This window comes from Opisthocomus hoazin, chromosome 6 (genome assembly GCF_030867145.1).
Source record: "Opisthocomus hoazin isolate bOpiHoa1 chromosome 6, bOpiHoa1.hap1, whole genome shotgun sequence".
NCBI classification, from domain to species: Eukaryota; Metazoa; Chordata; class Aves; order Opisthocomiformes; family Opisthocomidae; genus Opisthocomus; species Opisthocomus hoazin.
In genome coordinates, this window is record NC_134419.1 from 46376459 (window position 1) to 46404112 (window position 27654).

General features: G+C 39.4%; 1 protein-coding gene across 3 annotated transcripts in view; it reads left to right on the forward strand.

The window, feature by feature from the left end:
* Positions 1 to 27654, forward strand: part of NRG3 (neuregulin 3) — a 435046-nt gene that overhangs the window by 146332 nt on the left and 261060 nt on the right. The window contains exon 1 of one of the 3 annotated variants that reach the window (XM_075422988.1): positions 17564 to 17640. The exons of the other annotated variants lie outside the window; for them this stretch is intronic. Within the exon in view, the coding sequence (XP_075279103.1) occupies positions 17631 to 17640 (10 nt within the window). The 5' untranslated portion in view covers positions 17564 to 17630. Of the gene's footprint in view, positions 1 to 17563; positions 17641 to 27654 lie in introns of those variants that run through there. 3 annotated transcript variants of the gene reach the window in all.

A 27654-nucleotide genomic window follows, 5' to 3' on the forward strand; every position in this document is an offset into this window, starting at 1 on the left:
TTAAGGGTGTGAATATATGATTTTCATTCCTTTTATTTCTTTGTTGTGTGATTTGAATGTTGAGTACTTACGTTCGTTGCTAGAAATTTAGAGAGTGATGAAAGGAGCTCTGCATGCTGCTTCAGCTTGTTGGGAATTTGCTGGAAGACAAGGGGAAGATGGGGGATTATTTAAGAAGGTGGGGTATTTGCAGAAGGCTCAGCAACAGTTATTTTAGCTGCTGTCATGGATTTCAGAGCAGTAACTGTGCTTTCTTGGTTGATGGTGAAGGCAGCTGTCTCAGCTCCTCACTTTTTGTTGAGGAAAAAGTAGTTTGAAGTGTGGATGTGTGTGTAGGGAGCAAGGGTACTTTTCTCAATTGTAGTTGTTGCTTTGCTGTCCTGGAGATTACTCCTATACTGCAACTGCAGTTGTAATAGAGAGGAGTAGAAAAAGTAACAACAAAATACAAGCCCGTAAACCCATTAAGCAATAAATGTCTGTGTCTAGTATTTAAAACTAAAGATCAGCTACTAAAAGATAGCAGTATCACTTTCTTTTTAAATACAGACTCACTTTGTTCATTTTTCCTTTCAGTTATTCCAGTTACAGGATGGCTATCTGCCATCTCCATCTCAGAGGTAGTTCATTGCTGTTCTCCTGAATGCTTTGCCTTTATTATATCATACCTTTCACTGAAGGTTCAATGTGTGTAAATGGAGAAAGGTAAACCCATTTCAGGGAGCTCAGTTAGTCTGTAGGCTCCAAATGCAACTCAGCAAGCCGTTGGCATCGTACAGGCTACCTGCCGTTGCAGAGCTACAAGAGCACTTGTAGGAAATGCGTGATAATAAATATCCCTGAAAATCTCCAGTAGTATTGCTGAGTAATACATTATTGTTACTGTAAGTGGACTGTATTTAGTTTTTATGAAATAGGCTTTCTTAGTGCATGCGAATTTACCTTATTTTTAAATGTTCAAAGGAGATATGCCTATGCATTATGAAACTGGCCAAAATAAATCCAGAGAATTACATTAGAAAAGAGAAGGGAGTGAGTAACTACTCTTAAGTATAGTGAAGAATTACAGGTTTAATGGTTTCTGAACGTATGAAGAAGAAGTATGGTGTTGCAGTTGAGGATGAAATTATGTCCGGTCAGCTCATTTTGTAATGGTAAAAAGGCAAATCCAAAATTTTATGTCTAAAGTTTCAGTCTAATTGAAGTTAAATTTAGATCAGAAAATCATTGCAAGAGTAAAATTTTTTTCTTATCCCCGCCTATAGACTGGTGTGACAAGAGCAAAAAGATGAAAAAATAATAATTTTAGGCATTATTCAGACATACATGTTTGTGAATAGCTGTCTCCAGCGATGTGCTCTCCAGAAGTCCTAACTGCAGCTGAACAGAGCCAGCAGGTAAATCATGCCATGCCAATTGCCGCAGTTTGTTGGAGTCTTCTGTGCCTTCTATGGCATGTGAACCAAACTTGCTCATCAAGCGACGTGTGATGCTTGCCGGTGTTCAGGAACACGTGGATTCATCCTGCTACGCCCTGTGTGGTTAAAAAATGAATTCAGAAAGAGCAGCACAGTATGTCATGTTTTCTGTACATCTGAGGGCAGCCTTAGAGCTTCCTATGGAAGCAAGAAGTTTTCCTTCTGCTTGTAATTCTTATGCCAGTGTTAACTTGGATGAAAGGCAAATGAAAGACTATTTTTTGACCTCACTGCAATTTCAAAGGCTAAGATTTTTCTGGTTTTGGATGAGTTCTTTCTAGGTAAACATAGTATAGCTCAAAGAATACCTGCAGGTCTTTGAAAAGAATGCTGTCAGACTGCAGGTTTCACAGACTGACCAACCGTTCATCACACACTGCTCGCTGGTAATCTCTGGACCTTTTTTTGGCTTCCCTGCAGATTTATTTGTTTATTCCATAAATGTACAAAAGTAATAGCATATAGTCACTATATAGGATAAAAATGAAAGTATAGGCAAGTATTTATACTCTCTATAACATCTGAAAAAATAATTTTAGGAGTATTTAAATGCATATTTAGACTCAAATTCATTTCACGGGTTTGAAGAAGTAGTTTGCTAAGGGATTTTCTAATTTCTAAAAATAATCAATAGCAACCTCAGTTAAAGACAATAGGTTGGAAAATAAATAAAATAGAGTATCCCATTCACATTGCCAAAATGGATGTATTACAAAGTGTTTCTAGGTTTTCATTTGGTTTTGTTTTGGAAAGTGAAGTCAATAGGCTTAAAATATGAAAGTAATTTTTTTTTTTTAAACTAAGTTAAACCAGCAACACTTTTACTGTAAGGCAACCCTGCCACATACATCCTTATTTGAGGTGCTTTACCAAGAGATTATTGCTTTGATGAGGTAAGGGGACAAACTCACTGCAAACCATTGGGGGAAAAAAACCCACCCAAAACCAACCAACAAGAAAATCTCTGCCACCGTTAGAAATGCTTTCTAGATTAAATTGTTGAAGGTTTCGATCACACACTTTTCTATTTAAAGCAAAATACACTATTTTTCCTATTCCTGTGATTATTCTATATGTATGTAATTAAATAATAGAATAATGTAGCAGTCAACAGATCATCTAGTCTGATGGTCTCATTTCCTCCTCCTTGAGTAATCGGTTCCAGTGGCCTGTTCTTAACAGGAGTAAGTTTTCCCCCTAATTTCTAACTGTAATACAAGCCTGTTAATTCTCGAAAATCCTTTTATATTTGTGAAAAATCATACATCTTAGCCATGAAGTTGGACCTTCAAAGGATATATTCCAAAGTTGTCTGGATTCTTTTCTAGAGCTAGCTTACTCTGCTGTCTGTATCCTCAGAAATTACCTTTGTCACTGTTCCTTGACTGGGACCTAGACTGGCTGAAGGCATGGGCCAACAGGAAGCTTATGAAATTCAGTGAGGACAAATGCAGAGTCTTCTGTCTGGGATGAACTAACCTCTGGTAGATGTGCCCAGCAGGAGAACAAGATATGATGGTCAGGAATGTTAACAGGAAGGTTGTGATGGAATATAAGGAAAATATCTTGGAAGGTAACTAAGCACTGGAACAGGTTGTCAGGGAGGTTGTGAATTCTCTCTCACTGGAGGTTTTTGAGATGCGCTCAAGCAAAGCCCTGAGCAACCTGATTAAGTTCGATGTCCCTGTTTAAGCAGGAGGGTGGACTTCCCAAGAGCATTGTCGGCCCTAATGATTCAAAGTCTTGAATTCAGAGTCACAACTTCATGCTTTCTTATGGCTGTAGATCTATTTTTGCCTAGAAAGCTATCAGTTTCTTTTCACAAATAATGTATACGTGCAACAAAACTCTTGACTATTTCTGTAAATTAAAATGTCAGATTCCTTCGTCTGTAGGTGATGTGGAGAAGCTAAGTTGAAATAATTAATTTAACCATTGTTTCCCCCCCATCATTATGTTGTTATGTTTATTTCCTAAAGAATGTTTTCACATGAACTTTCTTGTAAGTCTCCTTCAGTTGGGTAACTTTTTCATTGTTCTGGTGTAGAGCTGGGAAATGAGCACAGTACCTGGAGAGGCAATTGCTCTGCTAAGGCAGGGTTCTTCTCTGCGGGGTGTAGAAAGTCAGAGGCAGGCTCTCACTCACAACTTGAGCGAAGACCTGCTTGCGACAGAATTACACTGGTTTTAGAATGACCTGTGCTGCTGAGCAAATAGCTGCTGTGGTTTGCACCAGCTGATGATTGTGGGGTTTTTTTCCTGCCTCTTCAGCTGTTTGGCTGTGTTCCCAAACAAACAGAGCTGAGCGGTGGTGTCTGTGTGCATGGATCACTGAGGCCGGGCATTTGTAACGGAAGATAAGAAATGGTCTGCTCCCCAGCCCTCAGCAGGAAGGGTATTGCCTGCAAGCTTCTCTCCTACAACGTCTGAAAGCACTGAGGGAAAGCAAAGGGACGTGGAGCTGCACAGTGAATGAGCAGTTGCGGAGTGGATGCCTCTGATCACCAAAGATGCCAAGTAAAGAAGCAAGGGTCCTCTGAAGGAGAAGGGCACTGTAAAACATCTGGACAAGTATTTTGCAAACAGGCAGATGTTTGCAGAAATCTAATATGTTTGGGGTAGCACAGTGAAGTAGTCGAATCCAAGACAAACTGACCTAAAACTAAGTATTATACAATTTTGATCTTACAAGTGGGAAAACTCTGGAAAAGAAATTAATCTTTCCTTTTAAAATAGATTTGGAATTTCTTTAACCAGCCTTCTACCTTCTTTTCTCCCTAACCAACCAGTTTACTGCTGTCAAATAGATGTCCAGTCACCAAAAGTATTTTAGTGTGATTATTACAGTCTATACTCTTTTTTATTGTATAAGTTTTCAGCAGTTTCTGGGTTTGTTTGGTTTTTGTTGGTTTTGTGGGTTTTTTCATAGTACACATTGGGAAGCTATAACTCTTCCCATATAAGTTTGCTTTTATAAAGATTTTAGGTTTTTTTAAGACAAAGTTACAGAGACCAGATTTTCCTTAATGATTGTAGCTGTTTTCCTGGTTGATTTGTACATCACTTCAGTTGAGTCACAAGAGATCTGAAGAGTGGATCTTAAAATGTAATGAAGTTATATGACTAGTGCAACGTGTATCTTAGTTATACTTCACGCCAAACTTCTTTATGGGTTTATATATTTATTCAGATCTTATACAAAGAAGCGTTCAGATGAGTGTTCAGAATTAAGTCAATGGGAGTACTCATGTGCGCACCTGTTCTGTGCTCTTAAATGGATATTTAAGACTACAGATAAAGTCCTGAACTTCTGTGGGACTTCACACTTCAAGTTTTCTAATTTGATCCATACCATTATGCTTTGTTTAGCAAAGAGCACCATGGTGCTGCCCCATCAAAACACCTATGTGCATTCAGAAGTACCACTGAATGTGCACAGGATTGAGACTGCATGCTTGTAGAACAGCAGATGCACTGTATAATGGTCTGTGGCCAGATGTGCACATACAGATGTGCTGTTGTAACAGCCAGTCGTGCTCAGGCTGTCAGGAGACTAGTGCTGCTAACCTTCAGGGCAACGTGCAGTGACGTTTAAGGTGCATCATGCTGCTAGCCAGCCTAAGTTATTGATGTTTTTTAGGTACTCCTGTGATGGATTTTTGCATCACAAATATGGATCTGCAGATCTGGCCGGCTGAAACTTAATCTTGTCTGTAAAATGGGTTGCGGTCAAAATAGACCCAAAAAAGCTTGATATACGTTCAGCTCAACACACTATCTTTTTGGGGAAAGCTGCCTTCAGAATATATGTCTAATATAAAGGAGCTATTCTTACTATTTCTGAGTAAATAGTACAGAGTTCTGTTTTGTTTGCAGCCATATGCGAAAATCATTATGAAGTGCATGCTCAATACTTACGCATATGGCAGGTGTTGGTGTCTTCTCCCAAGTAACTAGCGATGGGATGAGAGGAAATGGCCTCACGTTGTGTCAGGGGAGGTTTAGATTAGGTATCAGGAAAAATTTCTTTACTGAAAGAGTGGTCAGGCATTGGAATAAGCTGCCCAGGGAAGTGGCTGAGTCACCATCCCTGGAGAGGTTCCAAAAACGTGTAGATGTGGCACTTCGGGATGTGGTTTAGTAGGCATGGTCATGATGGCTTGACGATTAGACCTGGTGATCTTAGAGGTCTTTTCCAACCTATGATTCAATGATTCAGTGATATATACCAGAGTGCTTCTTGTTTGACCAATTTTTTGATACTAAAAAGCTATTTAAAAGTCAGTTGTGTGCGGTAAGAGAGGTTGACTTCTAAATCCACCTACTTAATAACAGAGACTTGGGCCAGAGTTTTCCAAAGCAACATATTAGCTTCTTTCTGACAAAAAAAAAAAAATCTTTTTAATTCAGTGGAAATGAACTTTAGGCGTAATGAGTGCTTTTCAAAATCTACTATTTGGATATTGACTTCCATGGGAATGTAAACATTATGTGAACTGGCATTATCTATGTCAAAGAATGTTATCTTGGTTCCTGTCTAGTGTTCATGGAATAGGTTGTTTCTGTATCATATTTTTAAGAGTTGCTTTCAAAAGAAGAATGATAGCTTATCTAAATTACTCAAATATAAAACAAAGTACAAAACTTGTTCTAAAATCTGAATTTGTAAAAAACCCAAATAAGCAAACCAACAACAAAATAAACAATGGGTGATTTTGATGCATAGCATTTTGTTAGGAGATTATGCTAAACTAGCAAGTATGAGCTGAGTATCACTTGCCTGCAGACAAGCACTTCTATTACTGACTGATGCAATTGTCTCACATTTCATTAAATGTTGGGTGATACCAGTTTGTTGCTTTTATTTCATGAAGAGTGATTTAATTCTGGAACACTGAGTTCTTAAAATATTGTGCATAAAAATACTTCTGTTATGAATATAAGAAGCCATAGTTGTTTTCTTGTTGCAGAATGTGAAGTTGAAAGATCTCCATTATATAATTGTTTCATAAAAATAAGGGCAAGCCCTATTATTTACTTGCCATTCAAACTCTACTTAGACTAAAAAGTCAAGCCATTCAGATGACTTTGGTTCTCAAACATCATGCTGACTAACTGACAGCTAGAGGCAACAGAGTATATTATGTACTACATTTCTTTATATACTTGAAACATGACCAGTTCAAGACAACAACTATTAGAACTGTATTTAAAGTATCTATATGCCAGGCTGCTAAGTACTTCAGGAGCAGAAAACACTGTATTTCCATTAAACTTCTTACTACCTCACTCAAAATAAAAATTTATTACTCTCAACCTCTGTAGATATTCTCAAAAAATTACAAACAAAATGTTGTGTCACAGACTTTAAGTTCTAATTACAATGAAAAGGATACCAGTACTGTTGTGTAGATGTACACAAACTCTGTCTTTACTCCAAACTAGTTCTAATTCAGAGCCATGTTAGTACAAAAGTAGTAATTGCACTAACAAGTGCATATCAATTGGCAACATTAGCATGGATATAAAAATTCGTGCTACTCCATGTCCTGATGCTTAAAATCTTGGGAAATCTGCTTTGTGATAAATGGCAGCTGACTGGTAAACTATGCTAAGCCATCCTTTTTGGGGGGTTTTTTGGGACAGTGTCGGCTCCTTTTTTCCGTGTTGTTTCCAACCAAACGTAAAGAACATAATCAATGAACAGGTACCGCACTGAAACACGGGATCTTAACTCTGCCGATTCAAACCAGCATACGATGGCTGTGTGCTGGCTGGGTGTCACGTGAGCTAACTGCAGTTCTGGCTGTGATTTGTTCTGCGGACTTGAACAAGTCGCAAACCTTGCACAGTTCCCGCTCTTTTTAATCTCTTCTAGATTAAAACTCTTGCGGAGGGAGGAAAGGAGGTTGTACGCTATAACGCTTCTTGAATGTCATTAGAAATTGTAGGTATGTAACATAAACAACTTACATCTAAAAAAAGCTGGTTGAAATCAGTCTTGCTATCTCCTCACAGCAGATGAGAGCAGTAATGAATTCAACTAGTTTGCATATACAGCTTGCTCTTAACCACAGCAGCTCATCACATGCTGCAGTAAGCTGAGAACTGAGTAAACATTTTCACACTTTGTTGTCCAGAGCTTCATGCTTCTGAGACTGTATGTTGACAGAAGGACACGTACTAATTAATTTAGAACGCATTGCAGTCACTGTGGTGTAAGCGTGCAGAGCCAGAGGCATCGTCTATAGGCTGGGCTCAGCCCCTGTAACAGTTTAATCTGTTCCACAGTCTTCCCATGAATCTTCAAAGCTGCAAATTGTCTGCGGTGGAGACTGCTGCAGAGATCCCTGAGTTAGCATATATTGAATGCGTAAATCCACAGGCAGCAAACTGATGATTAGATGCCGGTATCAAGAAGCAACAATAGCAGTAAATGCAATCTAAATATGAAAAATATGAATACTAGTATAACTTAATTATAGTTTTAGTCTTACAAAAAATTCTGTCTATATTGGTCATGCAAGAGCCAGAATGCTGGATCTAGTTAGACTAGCTAACTTTAGGAACACTGGCATGGCTTTCTCCTCAATCCTTTTCCACACAATGAATATTAACATGCTGAAAAGACAATCCTGTTCCCCAAATCCAGAGACCATCTGGGGAGAAGACTTCTGTGCTCAAGGTATGTCAATGAAGGTTAGGACATAGCCGCACAGAAGTGACACTTGCCAGAGTTCTGCCTTTGAACCGGGGATAAATTGCAGCTCATCCTGATATAACTGCCATGGAAAAATGCAGTAAAACAATTTAAGAGGTACTTATAGTTGCAACTACTTAGTAAAATGAGACTGCACAAGAGCAAACTGATTAGATGAATCACTGACTGTACAGATGCACTGGAATAGAATGTCATATGATTTTATTTTTAAAATAAGAGCATTTAAAAGAACATGCGCAAACCTAAGTCCCTAAATAATAACCTCTGTTTCAAATGTGCCAGGGATCAGCTTTCCGTGTGAATGTTTTTCAGACGGTGGATACTTCTTGAAGTACTTATTTCCTTAACTCGAGCGGGTTCTCAGGGTGGTGTTTCTGTGGGTTTCTAAAAGACTTGCATTCTCTGAAATCCAGGTAAGCATAGGACACAGTAACACACTCACTGAAGTGCTGGGCATCTCTGTGCCATACGCTGTGGTACAGACTAGTACACTGTAAAGGTCTGTCCTAAAGAGATGGACAGCTAAACCCCGAGATGCAAAGGTATTCCTAATTTTAAGTATGTGAAATCAACGGTACTGTTCGTGCAGGTAGCCTAATCTGTAGGCATGACACTTAACTAAAGGTTGGACTGCCAGGTTTCCCAGACTAAATGAATAAAGTTAATTGCTTTTCGGAGCTCACTGTCATTTCTAGATGCCTTGAATTAAGCACATCCTAATTAATCAGCAACTTAAATCAAGACTAGACTGATGTGCAGCAGCCTTTGAAAGCTCAGCAGAGGGGGCAGTTGGAGATCCTGGTCTCAAGCATATGCATAATGTAAAGATAGATAACATAGAGATACAAAAAAGGAAGGCAGGGCTTCTGCATTGTCTGGAGAAGACAGCATGCCAGCTGGCCAAGAGGAGGAGCAAAAAACCACTTTTTTTGGTTTAGTGAAAAGAATTTAAGATTTTGAGGTTTGCTTACTTTTTTTTTTCACCCAATGCTTTTATTACCATATAACCTTGTTGCCTATCTTCTGATTAAATTTCTTATTTTTCTCTTGAGCTAGGGGCTGGGTTTTTTGGGTGAGTGGGGTTTACTGGCTGGGTTGGTCAATTTTTTTTTTATCTGAATTACAAAGCACTTCTTATCCAGGGATCTGGCAGAGCTTTTTTGCAGCTCTGTGAACTGGGACCTCAATATGTGTCATAGATACTCAGCAAACTCTCCAGCAGATCAGAAAGAAAACAGGAATAGATTTTGTTTCAGGTGCGTAAAATCTAGCATAACAGAGAGCAAAAAAAGCAATAGGATATTTCAACTGCAGATGGTAACCAAAGAGGCTGGCCAATGTGCAGCAAGATGCTGGGCTATGTGCTTGAACCCCGTGGGTCACTATGCAAGTGTGTTCTGTTTGGTTTGGTTGGCTTGTTGATGTTTTTTAAATATTTGGCAGAGTACCTATCATAATTAACGGTGGCCTGTGCTCTGAATTCATCTTTCATTGTGTCCAATAAACAAATATTTACTGCTTCATCAACACGGTTTTATTCCACGCAGGTGAAAATGTATGAACAACAATCCACTTCACAAATCCAAACCAGATGGGTGTAAGACATTACGCTTTTCAATACGTGCTAATTTAGATGTTCTGCCTGGAAAAATTTCTTTACTGAAACCAATCAGAGGAACAAAATAGTGTTTACACAGGCAACATTGTGTGCTTTTTAAAAGGCATAAATGACAATGATTGCTAGAGAGTATTCTCCAAAATAAATGTGTAATTTGTTATAAGATTTACAGTTCCCCATCACTACACTGAGTTATCTCAAGAACATACTTCTCAGAGAAGTTGTTTCTCTTCAAATATTGGTTTATGTTATGTTTTAAAATAATTATTTCTAATTTGTTTTGTATAGAAGGGAAGAAAGAGATCTTGTAGTAGAGAAACTTTCCCTCCCAAAGGTTAGAAAATACATCATCTTGAATATATTAAATAAGCATAGATAATGTATCTTAAATAAACTATGATTTCATAGTAATTTCCTTATAGTACTCTTTGCCCTAGTTATCATCGTTTCATCTAGTTGCTTTTCCAGATGCTTCCATACTGATTGGTTGGAAAACCTTCTTATGCTGTATGCATGTGATGACATGGGTTACCTACACAGGGGACAAGGGATGCGTTTATGTGAATTCCACACCCCCCACCCCCCCCCACCCCCCCCCCCAGTGTCTGTCTCTGGCCAAACAGCTAGTGCATATGAGCCTTTTTGTTTCGGGACTGTGGTTGTTTTTGTATTTGAAACACAGTTTGCCATAACACTAAATTCAAATGAGAAGAAAAATCTTGAAGACAGACAGGTTGGATTTATAATTTGATGTTCCGTGTTGCCTTTTTGGCCTCATTTTGCCCTCACTTGCTGCACAGCCAAGCGAGGTCAACTGTCTGAAAGAGGCCATGTGAAATAGTATTGTTTATGATTGGAATGAACGTGTCTGCTTTCTTCAAAAGGTATTTAACAGGATATCTCTTCAGGATATTCTCCCCTTGACATATTTCATATAATTTTCATTTTAAATTCTTTTAAATTCTTTGAAGGTTTTCAGGACTATTCAGGACAAAGCCTTGAGCAACTCAATCTGCATTCAGTGTTTCACCCAGCTTTGAGTGGGGTGCTGGACTAGGTAATTTCCCCAGGTCCCTTCCAACTTTGATGATTCTGTGATTTAGAATGAGAAATAGCTGATGAATTCCCAGTGCCTTTTAGAGATCTCTGACAATTACTTTTTGCATTTTAAAGATCTTCTAACTACACCTAAGTCTTATGAAGTTCTGATGTTTGGCATGCACATTCTTATTTATTAAAGCTTTGGTGAAAATGAAAATTAAATTTATGAGACAGCAGATCTAGAGCAGCTCAGGCATTCTTGGTTTATTTCCCAGCTCTGCTATAAACACTGTGTGTCACGTCCAGTGAATCACTGGGTTTCTCTGTGGCTCACTGACTCGTGTTTCGGTCGGAGGTTAATAATGATACTTTTCTCCTCTTTATTTTGATTTAGATTACTTTTTTCCAGGACAAGGTCTGTCCTGTATTCTTTCTTGAAGAAAGGGGGGATGAGGAATCACTTTCTGTTGTGATTCCCTGTTAGTTGTGCTGGCGGTTGCCAGCAGCCCCTGTTACTCCTGTGCTTGGTGTGGCCCAGGCAGGCTTTTGGCTGGAACCTCCTCTTCGAAAGTCATCCTGTTGGCGCAGAAAGGGCGCTTTTGGAAAGCTGATCTTCCAAAGCAGGACGAACTTTCTCCGTCCCCCCGAACTGCGGGCTGCTTTGTTGTCGTGCACATTATTGAGACTTTGATTCCATTTTTCTTTATGCCTCTGAGGTGGCAAAAGTTTAGTTTTGAGTTTGTAGGGATAGAAGTCTCTATAAAAGCTGTATTCAGAGATCAAATTCTGTCTTTACCATTTTGAAGACTTTTCATGGAACTAAGGGCAAAACAAAGATGGAGAAGGCGGGAAAATGATGCTACTTAAATACATATCTTTCTAAACAGGCTTGGGCTGAAAAGTTTTTAATGTTCTTTCTACTCCTCTGATAGTCCCATAGTGTATCAGTCAGTGAGGCCAAGGAGCTGTGGTGATATGGAGATCTATTCGAGACGGTTTTTTCCCCAGTGAATATGGAACTAAACTTGCATCTAGTGGAATAAAATTTTCTGTGGTGCTGTCGATGCAGAGGTTTGCCTTCTCTAGTTGAATTAAAATAAGCATAGCATGTCAATTACTGTCAGCAGTGTTTTATAAACATTGCTTGAATATGAAAGTTTAGGTCATAGCAAATAAACCTGGAGAATATTCTGTGGCAAACAGTGTATCTCAAAATGTTTTGTGTCATTAGAAAGATTTAAGATCATTAACGAATGTGCTGAAGCCTTAAACATACCATGTTTATAGTTGGGATTGAAAGTAATGAAGTAGCTTTTTGCTGTTTTTTCTGGTACCTCTATCAAAGTGCAGTTGTAGTTCATGAAATACTAACATTGCCAGAGGTACGCAAAGCTCCGCGGCAGCGGGAGTGAGCTGCTGTACATTACAAGTTTTAAAATACTGGCTGAAGCACAGAATAATTCTTTAGTCTTTCTCATGTTTTTGCCTCTCCCCAGATAAAACTGAAATGAGATGCCAAAGTTGTTTACCAGTGATCCAGCCCATAAATCTCATCCCAAGCAACTGATGTGATCATAAACAAGCAAGCTAGAGTGCATATATGTAACCGTATGCATGTATAGACGCGTGATGGAGATTTGATTAAAAATGAAGTGAATGATAAGATTATCAGATTTACAACTTTACTTTATCAAGCACAAATCCTGCACGTCTGTCAAAACTTATTACTGACACCACCTGCATGGCTCCACAAACAATCAGACATAGATAGGAGCAGCCACCAGTCTAATTTTTCATACTGCTGCAAACAACCAATATATAATACTAATGCTAGCATTTGTTCTAGTGAAACTACTGTGTGACAAAGTTTGTGTATGTATGGATTTCTGTATACCAGAATTATATGACAATGACACTCAATAAGAAAGCCTAAACCAATGGAGTATAGCACGCAAAAGCAGAAAACTCAGTCAGAATGGAACTGGGAAGTGCATGCGCGTCTGTCAACAAACCCAGATAAAAGCAGTGTGGAAATAATGAAATTAAAGATTGAGGAGGTGGAGAAGATTATAAATTATTTTGTGGGTCTGCAGGAAAAAATAAGGATGGTGATTTTTTTTTTTTAAATTCATTGATATGTCATTATTATGAATATGGTACTGAAAGCTTAGAGGTCTGAAATGACTGCATATGTAATTTTTCAATTAGAAATCCTTTATTAAAAACCATCTGTAAGGACAACTAGAAAAATAATGAGAGGGGAAGACTACCTGAGTAGTATTCTACAGTTTGTAAGCCTCTACACAGCATTGTGATTTTTTCCTAAAACTGGAGAGAGAAATTTCCTAGCAGTAAATCTTGATTTCCAGCATTTTGTGAAGTCCTTTGCATAGCTCTGGCATTAGACAAATAATGTCAAATATAGCTCACAGCAATACGGAGAATATTAACATCTAGAATATGAGACTTCTAACTGTTCTTGGTTTTAGGGCAGATTCTGCCCTGGATTTTGCTACACTCTGATTTTTAGGATAGCTCAGAATGTTAAACCCTCAGCCCTTGAAAGTTCTCGCTATGTAAAATGCCACAGATATGAAAACTGATAAAATTACTGATCTTCAGATTTCTGCTGGCATTTCAAGGAAAGTTCAAAGTACACAGGTTTTGAAATAATGCCATCATCTGAATTCCTTCCTGATTTGGTCCCAGCCTGTTCATCTGTCTAATTGTATGACGAGATGGGAGGGTCCTACACTATGTGTGTTGTGCCTCCAGTGCTGAAGAGGGAGGGAAGGCAGTAGCGAAGAGATGATTGCTGGAGCTGTAAGCCGTGTTGGGGTGGACAGGGGGTGGTGCTTCAGCTCCTAATTGCAATTCATTAAAAATTAAGCTTCGCCGTGAGAGAGAGATATGTGAAGTGATGAGTCCTTTCTGAGTCCTAAAATAGGGCGGCAAAAACTTGCACGCAAAAGCAAATCTTTGTAGGACTGAAGTTCAGATTTTTTCAAAATGTCATGAACATGGCTGCAGCTGTTAGAAGCCTGAATTTCAGCCAAAATTTTATAAATGTACAAGCTTTCAGCTGTTTGCCTAGTTGTTTTCTCTCCTCGGAAATCTTGCATCTGCTTCATAATGCCATGGTGAAGTCTGAGCCTAGGAAAATCTCCAATAGTTGTTACATGGCGTTGCGGCATGTGGAAGGACACGGCAGGTTCTGAACTGAAACATGCTGCACGAAGCGAGATTTCTTAGACCCACGGTCTCATGATGCATGTGCAGTTGTGTTGGCATGGAAAAATACAGCATCAGTGATGTATCTATTTTCTGCAACAATCATTAGCAACACTAATTGGCCATATTAAGTCAATTAGGGATGCAGAGATTTTTAAAATATTTCTTGGAACATCTGAAATACCAGCAATACTCAGATATTGATCTAAGTAGCCATGGTGTATGTAACATGGACACACAGGTCTGTGGGCTTTTCTGATACCTGCTGAGACTTTGTCCAGTGATAGTTTGCAGGAAAATCCTAATTTTCTTCCATAGTGGCTTTTGGCGATTCTGTAAATTTTTCATTTTTAAATAGCCAGTTCAGGTGTGATTTAGGTCATGATGCTCAAAAGCCATTTACTTCTGATATGAACTTGGATATACAACTGAGATGTGCAGAGATTTTCAGTAATATCCATATCTCTTGTGTACTCACAGAAAACCCTGCTAGCCTTATGAGGAAGTGCGTGGCAGGGCGCACCGCTCCTCTTGTGCCACCTCAAACAAACTCTACATGCGGTGTATGCACAAGTGGGAAAATTGGATAATAAAGACTCAAGAGGATCATTTTGTCTTTGAAGTCCTTGTCTTCTAGTAGGAAGAAAATTAGCTGGCAGAAAGTATTATCTTGGACATTTGACAGTACTGAGGCAATAGCATAAGAAAATGCATAAATCTACTGAATAACCATGAAACAGAGAAAACCAGAGAAAGCAGAAAGTAGAGTAGCTGGCAAATGGAGAGATAGAAGCTGCCAAAAGGGATGTGCAACATTGATTCCACCATCTCAGGATTGATTTTTTTTAAATATATATTTTTATTTTTAGAGCCAGCCACATTGCTCATGCAAACGAGATAATGTGAAAATTGTTCTAGTTTGTTCTAGCTTACTCCAACTTACAGTGCCCTGCAGAGGCTGTGGCAGCAAAAATGAGATCAGCTTGGAAGAAAGAAATTCTGACTCTATCCGTATTCTCCTAGATGTGGATATGTGTGGCTTTTACATGTCAGTGGCTGTTCAAGGAGGCTGGCATGGGATCTGTTTAAACAACTTTTGCACTGATGAAGAATTTTGATATGCAAAAGATGGCTCATTCAATCCCACACACTACTGAAGCCGACAATTTTCACTTGCTATGTGCCAGAGAACTTCTGATCATGTACTTTGATTGCCCATACACCCAGGTTTTCCAAGCTTTTGCTCAGGTTTTGATTAGATCCAAATCATTACACATTGTCTGCTGCCTCTGAGGGCCTTCAGTCTAAATTTACTCTTGGCAAAAGAAACTGAACACTGAGGCAATGCAAAAATAACTCCTTTAAAATAATTTTCAATAAAATCCCAGATACAAAATTATAAACTTTGTAATTTCAATCTGAGTGAGTACCTCCAAACCAGGCTTAGCTGTCTGGGACTTTCTCACTTTTAACAAGTGAGGTTAGTAACCCTGGTTTCACATTGGATTGGTTTCACAGGTAAGTCTAATCACAGAGAAAGAAGTGCTACACTGAATCTGCTTTAAACTGGGGTGTGAGTGGAAGCTTCAGCTGATTTGGGACATTATATTTGTATGTAGGTATAAATGGATAACATCTGCAAATAAATATTGGATTCCTAAATACATCTGTAGACCACTATTTAATGATTTATACTTCTGCAGTCTTGAAGTAATCCAAGTTACATCTCTGCTATGGAAAAGGTAGGCTTACACAGAGGTGTTAGGTGGGTTTTTTGTAATTCTAAATGTTTGTTTCCTGAAGAGACATGTTACCTGTTGGTGTGAGCAGGTTTTCTTTGGGCATCCTGAATTTTCACTGGTTTTTCTTGTTAGGCTTTTGCCTCCTATTTTATGTTGCTTTTAAAACCTGCTACCCTATGCCATATAAATTTGGAGAAATTTTGCGTTAGCAGCTGATTTTTTTTTTTTTTCATTCTTCCTTTCTGCTTCCCCTGACCCTCTCATTCCACACACATTCCTGTAATCCTTGGTCAGAACTTGCACAAATAAAGCAATCTCTGCCTTGGGAAGATTTGCATAGGAGAACAGTAGGGCAGATGATTTGTAAAGGAAATGATCCTGAGGTTTCCTTGGGAATGGCTGAGAAGCAAATGCATCTTGTTTAGGGCCAGCATTTGTCTCTTGTCTCTCCCAGTTGAGCACTAAACTGGAACCTGTAGGAGCTAGGTGGTACACTGCTGTAAAGAACCACTTTTTTAATCTACTTTCCCTGTTACGTAAAGCCTCAGATATTTCAGTGTTTCTGTATGTGACCTGGGCAACGTTACAGGAAAACTATTTTTAAAACATCATGGCCAGGGAAACAAAGTCAAAAATTAATCATTTATTGGAAGAGGAGAGAGAAATACTGTAATAAGTAAGTATTTATGTCTGGACTTCTTTTCACAAAATTGAAATGAGATGCTGTTAGAGGGATTGATTAGCGTTAGGGTTCATCTCCTGTGAACTTCTGACAGTGATTACTGAAGTATTCTGGAACCAGCTTATTTGATTTGTCAGCTGATTTTTTTTTTTCTTGACCTTTTCCACACTTCCAAGAGTAGCTGTTATGCTCTCCAGAGGGGATATTGCTAGGATTTTTGCAACTGCCGCCAAAAATCTTCTGGCACAAAATCACTGTCTGAGTCAGCTTTGTAACATGACAAATTTGGAGACAGCTGCAGCAATGATATGTTAGCTGCCTATTGCGCAGCTTCCGAGTAGACAATAAATCTCCTACTAGTTATAAAATGTCATTAAAAAGAGCCTAACACAATAGATGATTATGAAATATCGTGCTTGTTTTTCTAGCTAGCAGGTTGAAAGATGTGTAAGGGATATAAGTAAGAACAGTTATGCAGTTGTGGCCATGTATGTTGTATATACTAGCACTAAAGAAGAATTGGAAACCATCAGTAGAGGGTGATGCACTTTTTCTGCTGTCTTTTATTACTCAGCTGTTAATTGCTCATATTATACACTCATATTTCAGTGATCACAGCTGTCGCTTCTGTATATGTCTTTCTCCAATTTCCTGGCACAAAAGTAGTGAATACGGTGCATTTTCTGATTGAGAGATTGTAAAAAGAAATTAGGCTACTGTTGGAGGTGTTCTGTGTTGCATTTCCAGAACTGGACTTCTGTTGCTATTGTCTTGTAGTTCTATGAGCATTATTAATGCTGCAGGTTGTAAGCTAAACTGCTAGTTTAATTGGCGTTTTCTTTGCTGTACCAATATCTTGTCGACCAGAGCCTGCAGTCCTACTTTTTATGTCTAATTATGTTCCACTTCTGTGCCCCAGCCTACATTTAATTTGCACGGAAGTGGAAATGAAGTTGTCAGTGCCATCTCACAAATACTCTCCTCCTCCTTACTTTAGCTATATCAGATGCCAACACTGCTGATTTGTTGAAGCTCAAGCTGTTTTGTTTAGCAGTGGAATGCTGACTGTTTTGCAACCATCAAACACAAAGTTCTTCTGATATCGCCCTAATTTCTCATGGGTAAAGGTAGGAGATATCGTTTCCATTTCAATTATATACTGAATTAATCTGTGTAATAAAACAAGGATGCAACTTCAACGTGTGAAATCTCGTGCTCCGTACTAGCTAACGCTGGTAGATGCCTAGGTTAACATGTATAGGATTCAGGAGCGTGGGAAAGCTAAGGAATACTTTTGTTTTCTACTTCAAGGCTAGTTTCTTGCGAAAAGATGCTTGCTACAATTGTGCTTAGTCTGTACTATCTAAACCAATTAATTGCAGAGTGAAGAGAACTGGAGGGTGAGACTGCATCTTAATGCTTCTCCGAGCAAGAAGAGAAGCTGCTACAGATGTTTCATTCCTCTTTGCTAATACGAAATGGGGGGAAATAGTGAATTTCATAAAATATTGCAACAGTGTAGATTTGTTGATGCTATTTTGACATTGACTTTACCCTTTTTGACATGCCAGTAGTAGTCACTTTGTTCTGTCGTGCTGGTTTCATTGTAACTTGAGTGCGAATGAAGAGTGAGGTTTCTGTAGCACTGGAATCTGTACTATTAGAAGACCACCGGGCAGACCTTGTGTTTTTTGATTTTGTGTAACATTGGAGGGAAAAACTTGCTATTTCATTTATTTTCCCTCAATGACACTGCTTTATCAGGTGCATAAAATTAGAGGAGTTGGCTTTTTTCAGCTTTAATTGAAAAGGATACATAGTATTTTTCCTTTAAAAAGTTAAGAAGGGTGAGAGGAAAAGCAGAACCTACAAAATTTATTTAGTCATTAATGAGTAGAAAATTAACCTGAATGTTTTTAAGAACTTTAAAATTCTAGTTAGTATTTGTTCTCAGGGGCTTTTTCTCTTCATGATCTCCAGTGGAGTTAAATAATTACTGGAATGCTCTTAATCATAGCTTTAACAGTTATTTTGTTGAAAAGTGTACTGTAAAGGCTGACTAGTTTATCTAATACCAAAAAATCATAACTTGTACCAAAATCAGCACAGATTATACTGTAAAAAGCTGAGAGTATATTTACTGCATAGCACTATGTTTGCCTGCAATAACACTTCTGTTGCTCAGAACTGATTAAGGATGAAGATGCCCACAAATAACCATAACCTCAAAATGCTCTGGCAGCTAGAATTGGCAGGGAGATGCAATACTACCAGCAAATCAGAGTGCCATGCTCTTATACCATAGGGGCCTGGAATTGAAATAAAAGTGCTGTAGCTACCCTGATGGTAGTCAGAACTCTTTGGCAGTCGATGCTTTTTTTTTGCCTACTTGTGTGCATACAATGTTATAATCTCTGCATGTGTAATAAATAAGGAAGTATTAGAAAAGGAGTAGATGGTAGCGTGTTAGTGGTGGTGGTTTTTTTAAGTCACTGAATAAGTGTAGACTGTAAGGCTTGAGGGCTTTGCATGCTTCTAGTGCTGAGGTCTAGAAGGAGCTTGTAGAATTTGAAAGATGCAGAGAAGAGTGACAATGATGGCTTATTAGTTTACTAGCATCTTGTCACTCTTGAAAGATTGAATTAAATTTCCTCTCTTGATCATTGTGGCAGGATATAGCTACCATAGAGATTACTAAATGTGGTAGGCAAATAAGTTAGACTTCCTTTTGGTAGCTAGCTCTTTTATTAACTGGGTTTCTGATACTTTATAATCTTCTCAGTAGCATTATATAAAAGAGTTGTGTGCATGTTTCTCTTGCCTGCCAGTTAGCCGTGCACTCTAGGAGGAAAATATATATTAACTTCTAATATAACATTAAAATTAATGAATTATACACACTGCAATGGGAAATGCAGATTTTAACTAGTAATTACATCTCGTGAAACTTGCTAATCAAGCACTGAGTCAGTAAGATATGAGACCTGTGCTACTTTACTCAGGGTGAGGATACTGACAGCTTATAAAATTAGAACAGTAGTGCACATTGGATATAGAGAGCGTGCTTACAAATGCAGCATTGCAGAGTGCTGTGACTTGTAGAAACTGAAGTGAAAAACAGGAGCCCTGACTGAGTATTGTTCGTAGTAGCCATGGTCCCAAGAAAGATCTGGGAGTGTATTATACTGTGTCTCTACAAAAGCAGCTCTCCTTATAGTTGCAAACTCCACGTCATCCCTTCCCTTTGCTCCTTTGTTTGTAGTTACCAAGACTATGTGTATATTGGTTTATTGCACTAAGGTTGTGTATTCTTAACAGTAAGAAGCCAAGAAGTTTCAACTATTTTAAATTCATTTTGTACCAAAGTTAATAGTCTCAGTTGCAGACAATTTAGCAGAAAAATCTGTCTCAGTTGTTACAGTGACTTAGATTTGAATCACAGATATTGAACTCGTAATTTTGTGTTAAATCCAAGACCAGAGGGAGGTACAACTAAACCTGATTTAAATGTGAGTCAAAGGCCAAGGATTTGTGAAATAGAAAAAAATCATGTTTCTATTAATCTGTGAAATATTACAAAATAATCATATAGATGTTGTGATATTAGATCTGATACCCATGACATTTCCAGTCACTCAGACCTAACCCAGGTTCTCTCCATCAAAGTCTAGTTTCTGAAGCTGTAGTAACTCACATTAGAACCTTATTACCTGGGTCTTCCTTACTGCAGTTCACTGACACTTTGCTACGGTGAAGTGCCGTGGATTTAAATTAAGAAGCTATATGTAATTTACCTAATTACTTGTATTAGAAAATGCTAGCCTAGAGAGTTGAGCAGTTTATTGTTACGTGCTGGTAGTAAGGTCAAGGGGATTTGCAGCACATGCACTTCACACAATGTCATGTCAGAAATAGGTGGAAAAGTGTTCTCCTTACCTGAGAAAGAGAACGAGAAATCTTGCAAGGTAAGCTGTACACAGGAGCAGAGCAGTAGAGAATGAAGGAACGATTGCAAAGACGCTTTACCTTCTCATGCCTATCCCCTTTCTGTTCTGGAAGACTGAATTAAAAGAATTAAGGTGACCAAATGAGGTTAAAAAGAAATTGTAAGTTATATGTATTTCTTTGTTGAAGGAAATGCTGAGAATATTGTTTCATAGCCTGACTTTGCATGTCCGCACCACAAGGATGTCAGAATGATAAATGCAATGGTGAATAAATTTTAGATTGCATGCCTTGGAAATATGCACAAGCTCAGGGTTAAAATTGCATTTCTTATTTCCTTCGTTTCTATTCAATGCATTATCTGACCTATTTCAGTTCCTTGGAGAAAGAGCGTCACGCTGCCTGTCAAACAAACTACTCATAGCTTCTTGATAATTAATATTTTTACATTGCAATGTGAAGCGTTTCCCTATATAACTAGTATAATCCTTTTTTTCCATTAGGTACCTATTGTTTAGCCTACAGTACTTTGTCAGTGATTGTAAGAATTTCTTTATTACAGTTGTTATTGTGGACTCTGACCACACTTCTGGGGAGGTTGTTCCGGTAACTGATTTTTTTTTAACTAAAAATTTTTTTAGCTAAAAAGTTCCTTTTTTATATCAAGAGGAAACCTCTCCCACCGCCCCATTTACCCATTGCCCCTTGTCTTCTCCATGTGGCTCCTTGTGAAGAGAAAGCCTCCGTCCTCTTTGTAGCTGCCCTTTAAGTACTGGAAAGCTGTGAGTTCCCTCCAAGCCTTTTCTTCTCCCACAAGAAAAGACCCAGCTCCTTCAGCCTTTCTCCGTAGGGCAGGTTCTCCAGCCCGTTGACCATCCTCATGACCCTCCTTTGGGCCCTCTCCAGCTTGGCCACCTCTTTTTTGCATTATGGGGACCTGAACTGGGCGCAGCACTCCAGGGGCAGACCAGCAAGCGCCGAGTGGAGTGGGGAAATCGCTCCATCAGCGATGCCCCTCCAATCTGCCTGCGCTGCTGCAGCGTTGCACCGCTGCCCACGTTAAGCTTCGCACAGTTCTTGCTTGCCTGCTCTGACGGGCTGTGTGGAAGGTGGCTCTCCCTTCTGATGTGTCCCTCACCACCCAGCTTAGTGCCGTAGTATTTTCCTGGGCCCTCTTTTGGACCCTGCTTGTCGACGGGGATGGCGTTTACCCTCTTCAGGTTGTCAGGGACATCCCCTGATCACCATGGCTTGGTTCGAAGGTTACAGCCAGCGGCCTTGCACCGTGGTCGGCCGCCTCTCTGAACGCCCTGGAGCAGGGTCCCTCAGGCCCTTAGCACCGTGTGGGCCAAGGCCTGGCGGGAGGCCGCAGGCCGGTCCTTCCTCCAGGGCCTGTGGGTCGACGCACGCACGGGTGCAGCTGCTCCACCTTGTCACCCAGGGTCCAGCTACGCCGGTACAGACGGAGGTGAGGCAGGCGTGGGGGACCTTGGCCTCATCAGTGCTGTTAGTGACTGACTTCCCTGCCCTGGTTAGCCATGGGCCTGTGTTTTCACTGTGCTGCTGCTTACTACAAAAATCTAGAAAATGACACAATACTTGGTTTCCAGAACTTTCCTGTACTATAGTGTATATAAAGATTTGCAAATACAGTTCATTACAGATCTGTGATTGAAAAGGTGTTGGTGCTCTGTGAGGATGCTTGCCAGTTCCTGTTAATGATGAGGCCTTCATTATCAATTTTAGTGTTTCTATCCTTTAGCAATAGCTGGGGAAGCGAAAGCCCCTACCTCTACTAAACAGCAGTGTTTTCCTTTTTACAGTCTTGTGTATGCGTTGTGCTGCTTATTTACATACACAAAACACAAGGTTTTGGAAAAAAATAGCCAGTCCTTTCAGGGATGCCTAGGCCTTCAGAGCCGAAAGCTTTGTGAAAAATGTTGTTTTTCTCTTACGTTCACAAGAGAAAAACAAACATGTTTGCTCTGAACTGCTGGTTGTAGTTAATAGTCTGAGCAGATTTACAGTTGTGCCACTTCTAATTTCTTAGTAGAATCAGTCATTTCTTAGCAGTGTCTGGAGAAGCTATGTGTAACTTTCCAAACATTTAAAAATAATCTCTACATAAAATTGGGCTTTGCAATGAAGATTATTAGTAGCGTCATGGCAATGAATATCTTTGTATTATAGCATAATGTCTATTCCTTATATTTTGCATAGCATTTTTATTTTCTGTTTTAACCTTTGTGTTTTATGAATGTTTAGAAGGAATAATTAAGTCTTTAAAACACAAAGGTAATTGATTTCTTAGCACACTTTAAGGAATTTGCTGATGGTCCTAATGAGCGGTAAATTACGAAATACTTGTTCCCAGAAGAATTTTCGTACCATACGGTTATTCTTAGGGATGGAAGATTGCTTCAGTGTTGATAGTATTTACTCTATCACTATTGAATGCTATCTAATTGTAATTTTCCATTACTTCACAACAATACAGCCTACCTAGCAGCTATCTGCGATACGCTTACTATGCAAGGACGAAAAGTGTTGGAGAGGCCTGAGCAGTCAAAAGAAGATTCATTAATATGAGTGAATGTGTACTCAAGCTTTCATCAGTATTAGTTTAACAGATTTTTTAAAGCAGAGTTCATTCTATGCCCATTGCTGGTAACAGTATAGAATCCTTTTATACTAAGCAATCAAATCCCCTTTGCTCTTCTGAGAAGTGGTTTAGGCATATCCACAATCTGAAATGTTATATCTCTTTTTTTCATAATTTTGGAAAGCTCTTAAAGGGTGTTAAAGTCCAAAAAAAATAGAGTGATAAAACAAAGCAGTTCCTATGCTTTATATGACATGTACTGAACTTTTAATTTCTGCTAAGAAACTTGTAGTGAACTGTTTCATACATCAGGGAAGCTATTTCAGTTGTGTAGGTTTCAGTTTGGTTTGGGTTTTTTTTAATCAGCTCCAGAGTATTGCCTTACTTATTCTCAGAGTCTGATATAAGGAGGCAAAAAAAATCGTGAAGGAGTGACTGTGCAGCGCAACGGGTGGCCTATAAGCAGTCATAGAATCTCTGTCCTTGGAGATTTTAAAAAATCAACTGGACTTACTTACAGCATCCTCATCTTAAAACCAAAGTTAACTGTACTTTGAGCCGGAGGTCTGATAAGATATCTTCTGATTTAAATTATGTATCATTTTTTTAGGTTTTATTTTTTTTTCTTCCTTAACACTCTCAAGTGGCAGTTTTGTGCCTTAGAGTTAGTTGAAGGTTTCTCAGCTTTGGGGGTATAATTTGTTTTGAGAATAGTGGTAGCGGATGAAATACTGGGTGGCTGGATGTAGGGGATGATAAAGATCATGCCAGGTAAGGTCCAGGAGCTGAGACCATCAGTGTTTGGGATCTTGCAACGAGGACTTCGAGCTGTCACAGACTTTTATGTCTTCCTGAGCGATGGGAAGGGTGAAGCAGGCTGGGAAAGGGGCACCACCAGAACAGGGCGTCTACCTCCCTCCTGAGACCCACAGTAAATTTTATTCTCCCCTCTGCCCTCACCATGTGCTGAGAAAAGGGGTTGTTTGATATGCTGATAAAGGAGAAAATCACTTAATTCAAAATAAAAGAGTAGGTGATTTAATTAAGCTTTCATTTTATATTGAAATAAATTTAAACTACAAGGTGATTGTCCTTGTTTACCAGTATGTGTCCATTGCACAAATACTTTTCATAATTATGTATTATGCAGTTTTCACTTAAGTGAAGAGTCTTTGGAGTCCAGCTAATCTGGATTGGTGATTAGAGTTTGTAGAATGAACTGCTGAAGGTTTATTGCTGGGTTATGATCACACATATATAAGGTTAAAGATACTGGATTGTTGATGTGACTTTTGATGGGAATCAGGCGATGTGGAACAAGACAGAGCTACACATGGGATCTGCTGGAATTAGGCTACAGTTGATTCCAGCGCTGTTAGCTCTCAGCTGTGGCATGGGTGGGTGCAGGAGGAACTATCTGCACGTACTAGCATAGACATCAAGATCCAAGGTTTCTGTCATTATCTTTCTCTCCCCTCGTCCTTGCATCTAAACTCCCATCCCACACTGTGCTTCAAAAGCAGGAGGAGAGAGTCACAGAATCATAGAATCATATAGGTTGGAAAGTAACTTTAAGAACATAAAGTCCAACCGTCAGCCTAACACTGCCAAGTCCACCACTAGACCATGTCCTTAAGCACCGCATCTACACGTCTTTTAAATACCTCCAGGAATGGCGACTCAACCACTTTCCTGGGCAGCCTGTTCCAAAGATTGACAACCCTTTTGCTGAAGAAATTTTTTCCCAATATCCAATCTAAACCTTCCCTGGCACAACTTGAGGCCATTTCCTCTCATCCTGTTGCTACGTGGGAGAAAAGACTCACTCACCTCACTACAACCTCTTTTCAGATAGTTGTAGAGAGCAGTAAGGTCTGCCCTCACCCTCCTCTTCTCCAGACTAAACAGCTGCAGGTCCCTCAGCCGCTTCTCATAAGACTTGTTCTCCAGACCCCTCACCAGCCTTGTTGCCCTTCTCTGGACATGCTCCAGCAACTCAATGTCCTTCTTGTAGTGAGGGGCCCAAAACTGCACGCAGTACTCCAGGTGCGGCCTCACCAGTGCCGAGTACAGGGACACGATCACCTGCCTGCTCCTGCTGGCCACACCATTCCTGACAGAAGCCAGGATGCCATTGGCCTTCTTGGCCACCTGGGCACACTGCTGGCTCCTGTTCATCTGGCTGTCGACCAGCACACCAAGGTCCTTTTCCACTGGGCAGCTTTCCAGCCACTCCTCCCCAAGCCTGCAGCGTTGCATGGGGTTGGTGTGACCCAAGTGCAGGACCTGGCATTTGACCTTGTTGAACCTCGTACAGTTGGCCTCATCTCATCGATCCAGTCTGTCCAGATCCCTCTGTAGACCCTTTCTACCCTTGAGCAGATCAACACTCCTACCCAACTTGGTGTCATCTGCAAACTTACTGAAGGTGCACTCGATCCCCTCATCCAGATCATTGATAAAGATGTTAAACAGAACTGGCCCCAGTACTGAGTCCTGAGGGACACCTGACCGGCTGCCAGCTGGATAGAACTTGTTCACCACCACTCTCTGGGCTCAGCCATCCAGCCAGTTTTTTAGCCAGCAAACTGCATGCTCATCCAAGCCATGAGCAGCCAGTTTCTCTAGGAGAACGCTGTGGGAGATGATGTCAAAGGCTTTACTAAAGTCCAGGCAGACAACATCCACAGCCTTTTCCTCATCCACTAAGCGGGTTGTCTTGTCATAGAAGGAGATCAGGTTAGTCAAGCTAACCTGAGAGAAGACAGCTGTGATGTAAGAAATAAAAAGATTTGCAGCACTGTTAATTGTGGTTTTTACTACATGTAATAATGATGGTAGCACCACTTTTATACTCTTTCTGTAGCAATTTTGAGTTATTTAGATCACTGCTCTTCTCTTGTATTTTCTTTTCTTCTATTTCATCTTCTCTATTTCCTCTTATATTTCCTTTTCTTATATATTTTCAAATATATCAGATTTGAAAGTGCAAAGTTGTGAAACTCTTCACTTTAACTTACTTATGAGGAACTCCAATCAAATACACTTAAAGTAACAGTCCTACCTAGGCTAGGAGATTTGAATCCTCCTGAGATCACCTGGAGCTGAGCATGAAAAATAAAGGAAAATTATTCTGATTTCTTTAAGGCAACTTTATTTTTATTACTATTCTTGATAAATACTGGTTAATCATTGCTCCAAACGAACATTTTGTTCAGTAGGCAAACTGAACCAAAAATATTTTATCACGAACTTCCTGATGCACCCTACTGTAGATTTGGTACACTAGGTTTTGTGTGAATTTTTTTGTTTTTCATTGCAGAGTGCTGGTGGTTGCAGACATCACAGATGTAGTGTGTTATGCTTGCTTTCCTCCAACATCTTTTAACCTATGCAGAATTGTTCTGTTGTTTTGTGGGTTTTTTTCCCCTAAGATTGCATCAGCAATTTTTGCACCCCTGGAAGTATTTTTTAAATTTTTTTAAATTTAGTATTTTGCTTTTGTGTTGCAAAGTCACTTAATTTAACTGCATTTGAGTTTCACCATCTATGGGAGATTATTTCATAGGGCTATATCCACATACCCGATAGGGTCTCCCCTTTTGGTACAGCAGTGGTGCCACCCAGTCTCAAGGGCTTCTGGTGACTCCAGGGATTTTGTTATACTGAGATGGGAGGGACTGCGAGGGGTCAAAGCAGGGAGAAGCCCCGCTGGGGATGGTGCATTCACTTTTTGGCACAATCTTGAGTATGTCACTTTTTCATTGTATTCTTCAGTGAGTTTCTTTTAGATCAATTAATGAGAAGTTCTGCCAAAGGATGCCTAAATACATGTGTGATTGGCAAAAGCACTCTGCGCCTAGAGTGCCCATCACAACTGTCATGACTCAATTTTCAAAATAGCTCTCCACATTGAATGCTAAAACCTTTCAGAGTTTTAGTCACTCCTGTTTCTTTGGCTCCTAGACATTGAACTTCTGAAAAAGCCTGGCCTTTTGTGTCTCACGGGGCTCTCTCCCGAGTCATCTCCCATTTGTTCAGCTTTCACTGATTTCAGTTTGAGTTGTACAGGAGAATGCAGCCTCTGATGTGCAATTCTGCACATATATAGATGAATATCATTGGTATTCAGGGTTTGGTATTTTAATTTCTGACAGATGTAATCAGATGATACATTCTGAAGCGATGCTAGCTTTATTTGCTTTTCTGCTTTTGGGTTTCAGTTGCAAGACACCATTAGGTGGGCATTTTTTTTGTCCATTGTTTTCAGAAATAATAGTTGCTCGGTTTGGCTCTTTTAAGTCATGAAAGCAGAGTTCTACTTTAATATGTAAGAGTTTTGCAGCAAGCAAGCAGTTCTCTAATAGCACATGATATTTTGCTAATAATGGACTAGTAGCTTGAAAATCCTTGAATATATTTTTCAAGATATGGATTAGTACTTGTGTATTGTGATTTCAAACTGATAATGCATTTGGAAAATGTGAACATTCATTTATGGAACAAGGTCACACTTTAAGAACTAATTTTGGAGAAGTGTTTCACAGGAACGTGCTTACTGAGTTAATGTCACGTGAGCTTTCTTATATAATCC